We start from the raw sequence: 5,000 nt of genomic DNA, 5'->3' as shown, positions 1-5,000 counted from the left end.
GTATGTGAGTCTAGTTAGTATGGTTAGTATGTGAGTCTAGTTAGTATATAAGTGTAGTTAGTATGTGAGTGTAGTTAGTATGAAGTGTATAAGGTATGTAAGTTTAGTTAGTATGTGAGTCTAGTTAGTTATGTGAGTGTGGTTAGTATGTTAGTGTGGTTAGTATGTGAGTGTGGTAGATATGTGAGTGTAGTACAGTAGTTAGTATGTGAGTGTAGTAGGTATGTGAGTGTAGTGTCCATAAATGTGTCCTGTTTGGTACTTGTTGACCCTGACCCCGGCTTTTGTGTCTTTTAAAATCCTAGTTTTAATGGCGACATGATCCCAGACATCTTTGGAGTGGTTGGTGATTCCACGCAAGTCTGCTATCTCACCAGAAGGTAAGTTAGACCTGCGTTAGTCATTCTCTGGTCTGGCAGCCATCTTTGATCTGAGACATGAGTTAGTCATTCTCTGATCGTAGGTCGTAGGTGATCATTTTGTACCTCTCCTGCGGTGTGTACAAATAACCGGTAAAAACAAAGAGATCATCACAATTAACTACGACAAACCACACTACGTACGTGTCTCCAAAAGCCACATCAGTGACATTGCTATTGAGGTCAAGACGGATCAGAATTACAACGTACCTTTTAAGTACGGAAAGGTAGTTGCAAAACTTCATTTTAGACCTGTGAAACAAACGCATCATTTTTAAAACAGTGAAACAATTCAACATATCCGAGGATGCTCAGCGCTATGTAGCCTATTACCATAACCAGGCAGGAGGCTATTTGCCTGGATTTTCAGGAGCCAGTTCGATGTATGGGGCGGGGCTCGGGGGTTTATTCAGAGGTCTTTTTCGAATGGCTATGCCTCTATTGAAAAAAGGAATTGGTATTGCTAAACCACATCTAAAGGCCGCTGCTAAAAACATTGTCAGCGATGTCATCTCCAAAGTTGTGAATCATCGCAGAGACCCCGCCCAGGGCGGTTCAGGAATGCTAGTGATGAGTCGCACCAATGTGAAAAGACCTCCAGGAGTGAGGCGTGTCTCGACAACAATTAAAAAAAAGGGGAAGACAACCACAATATTTACAGGGTTCTGCTGTGCGTGAGTTTTACCACAGGCAGACATTTAAAAAATAGAGCTATGCTAATTGATTGTGAAGATTTTTTTACATGGGTATACACTATATGCATTCAATCTTTCACCTGACGAAGAGTGTGGACAACATTTGTCATTAATTAAGTCGGGTAACATTAAGTTAGAAACCCGTTTCAGGCAGCCGTCACATAACACTATAAATGTAATAGTTTATGCCATATTCGACAGTATAATTTAGGTGTCAAACCGAAGACAGGTACTAATAGATTATTACTGAGGTCATGAATACACTTCAGCTATCTGCCATCATAGCCAATGTTTCCGAAAACAGCCATTTCCTAGGGGTTTTGGCATGCGATCAACTACCCCTTGACCCATTACAAATTTTACCGGTGGCAGTAATAATCAACACGCACACACGCACACACACACAAACACACACACACACACACACACACACACACACACACACACATAGCTCGGATATGGCCTGTGAACATTGGCTAGGGGTGTACATAACACCCACCGGCACAGGCCGTTTTTTCGACAGTTTTGGTAACAAACCAAACTGTAAGCTATTCCCTAAATCTATCTACTCATTTTTAAGAACTAACTGTTCAAACCTACAGTTTTCAAACAGACAAGTACAAGACCAAACGGCCATCACCTGTGGCGAGCAGTGTGTATTCTTCCTCTATTATATGTTGAGCGGTCTAAACTATAATGATGTAATGGTGAAATATTCTGATGACTTTGTCTAGAAATGATAATATGGTGTCAGCATTTGTGAAGAAATTACAACCATGTAAATGTAGTTCTAACATGTCGTACTGTGTCCAGCATGTACAATCTGGTGCAACATTTCTAAAACTAATCAAATAAAAACAAAGACAATACCAATGATTTAAGTATGTTTATTGACAAAAATGTATATTATCATGACAAAAATAATATATAGTGTAATGAGGTGTAACATTTTGATGTTGTAAACAAAAACACCCAACAATAGTATTTACATATGATTTACAGATTTATTTTTTTATCTTTCATTACACAACATAGGTACATCCAAGCATCAATACATAATTAAAACGAAAGCCAATTAGCTGTATCTTCAAGGGGTGATACAAACTCAGTTGGCTCTAAACCTCTGGTAGGAGTAAGGCAAGGCAAGGCAAGGCAAGGCAAGGCAATTTTATTTATATAGCACAATTCATACACCGTGGTCATTCAATGTGCTTCACATAAAAAAATAATAAAAAAAAAGCAAAAGGTCAGTGTATGATCATAAAAACAGTAAATTATAGAAAATAAAAGCATGAGAACATTAAGGCATAAAAATAGTAAAATATAGGAAATAAAAGCATAAAAAGAATAATAACAATTAGTCTATTAGAGTAAGCAATAATACTTCAAAGGAACTGTTATTGGCCAGTTAGCAGAAGGCATCTGAGAAAAGTTTGGTCTTTAGTCTAGATTTAAAACTGAAAGTAGTTGGAGCGTTTTTTAATGTCTTCTGGAAGTTGGTTCCAGAACTAATAGAAGTAGAGTAACTGTGGGGGCCTGTTCTTTTCAAAGATTCGACAGCCTGTTGAACTTGTTTATTTGGAACTGTGGAAAGTGGTATATTCAATGTTGCTATGGCACTCAGAAATTCGCGCCAACCCTGAGCCCTCCGTCGAATCGTCTGAGGTGCTGTGGCACTTTTTACCAAATGAAATATATGAGTACCAGGGACAATCAAACCATTAAAGACAAATTCACCTGTCTCACTCCAGGTTGCTGTGTCTTGAGAGTTAAGCATTGTATCTAAAATATACTGGGCATTCTTTTTACTTCGCTGTGGTATATTTTTTTAAATTTCAACAACCAAGGCGTCGTCATTCAGGCTAGAGCTTGTAGCTTGAGTTGTTAAAGGTGTTTTCAGGAGTTTGTGGTAAACTTAATGTTAAAGTATTCGTCTCAAGTGACCCCTGTTTAATTAATGACAAATATCTCTGCAACAACCCTGTATACAGTTCAACTTTATCATGCTGATCCATGTCTGATCTACTCAAAACATTTTTCATAGATGTATCCAACTCGTTAAGCCGTATCATCGTCAACCACAGAGTTAGCCAATACATGTTCTGCATTGCCATGGTTACCCCTAGAGCTAGTCCACGAACGCAACAGCTCATTTAGACGCATCATACTTTCACCATAAGCCGTATCATCAATAACTTCAGAGCTAGACAATAAATTAGCTGCAGTACCAGGACTAACCCAAGCGTTAGCCCTCGAACGCATCAGTTCATTTATACTCCTAAAGCCTTCACCATAACCACCAGCATCAATACTATCAATGCTATCACGCAACATTGCATTTGCACCTGTGACATCATCATCACCCACTGTTGTGCTACATGTGTTAGGGGCTAGAGTTCGTCGACGTTTGCACAATCGATACATGGTTATACCCCCTGACTATTCAACCGTTTAACTTTTAAAAAAACTTTACGTTTTGGTTTGTAAGCGCCGTCTCAATGACAAGCAGGCGGTCTGATAAATGGGCTAGGTTTGCCCCTAACTGTGTTAGATTTAGCCCTAACTGTCTTATTGCAGAAACAAAAGTATCCGAGGCCTCGGCAGACCAACCAGCACAATTTTGTACCACCAATGCTGACCTGTTAGCGGCTTGTGACTGTCCGTCGTCAACTGTTGGTTCCGTGTTTACTGTCGGTGAAGCTAGTCCTGAATCGGGTGATTCATCAACGTCCGTGTCGAATGAGACTTTATCCCATGAAGAGATCTGGGTGTCGGTCCAATCGTTTAGATAGTCCTTTAGAGGGTCTTGTCACAACACATCTCCTTCAGCTAGACAGTCCTTTAGAGGTTCTTGTCCCAACACAGATCCTTCAGTTAGGGAGGCGTTTAGAGGTTCTTGCCCCAACACATCTCCGTCACTGCTAATGGTGGTGTCCACGGCTATCTGCTTGTCTGAAATCAACACAAACCAATGTTAACAACACCATACCATGCGCATACCGTTTCTTACGTACGATTCAATCCATAGAGACTAATATAGACTCTTATGTTATACCGAAGCTTACCTGTAAACACTTCACACGCTACTTTGGCTCTTTTAGCAATTGGTTTGTATGTGAAATGGCTTGGCCCTAGATGATTCCGTTTCCTGCTGGCTTTTTGCGGTGGAGGGCTTGCCGCCTCGAAATCAAATGACTCGGTGTACTGAACCAGTCCTGAAACACCTATAATTAATGAGAAAGAATATGTTAGTAAAATACTTTACAAATATGTGTATATAACAAACCCCCTTTTTTTTTTTTTTAATCAGTATAAACAAAACGTAATAGGTACCTGGGTTTGCACTGTTAGCGTCACTATAACCATAAAACGGTTGTAATGGTAGCGTTAAATCAACGGGGTCTTAGAGGCGAACTGAAGATAACAAGAAACGCTTTCATTATATTCACTGTTCACATAATGTTCATTTTATAATCGTGTTAAAAGTGTAGTATACATACAAACAGACAAACAGTCTGAGAAAGAACATATAACATAAAATGCAATACATTGTTAAATGAGGAAATATTTCAATACTTACTTAAGGTGCAAAGAAGCCATCTTGAGATTTATTCAACGAGGGATGTCAGCTACGCAGTTGTTTGGGACAGTGAGTTTCTGAAATGATGGTATCCTTCACGGGATTGCAATGGGGTCTATATAGTCACGAAGTGGCTTATCTAGCCATCAGGGGGCGTTTTATTTGAGGGGGTGTGTGGTTAACGGACATGTTCGGGACATGTACGTGTAGGGTTTATTCTGTGCTTAAACTCAATAGTTATAACTTATCCTGTTTTGATATTTGTATTCCATAGTTATAAATGGAGTAATTACTATTATTTAGCTT

At 39.3% G+C, this 5,000-nt stretch overlaps 1 protein-coding gene across 1 annotated transcript in view; it reads left to right on the top strand.

Annotated features, from left to right (window-relative positions):
• The window catches only part of itfg1 (integrin alpha FG-GAP repeat containing 1), a 13,660-nt gene that overhangs the window by 5,594 nt on the left and 3,066 nt on the right, over nt 1-5,000 (top strand). The window contains exon 5 of the mRNA XM_031568732.2: nt 306-380. Coding sequence (XP_031424592.1) covers nt 306-380 — 75 coding nt within the window. The remainder of the gene's footprint in view (nt 1-305; nt 381-5,000) is intronic.

The sequence above is a fragment of the Clupea harengus genome, chromosome 6 (assembly GCF_900700415.2).
Source record: "Clupea harengus chromosome 6, Ch_v2.0.2, whole genome shotgun sequence".
Lineage (NCBI taxonomy): Eukaryota > Metazoa > Chordata > Actinopteri > Clupeiformes > Clupeidae > Clupea > Clupea harengus.
Note: the sequence above shows the minus strand (reverse complement) of the source record. Positions and strands in the feature narration are given on the sequence as shown.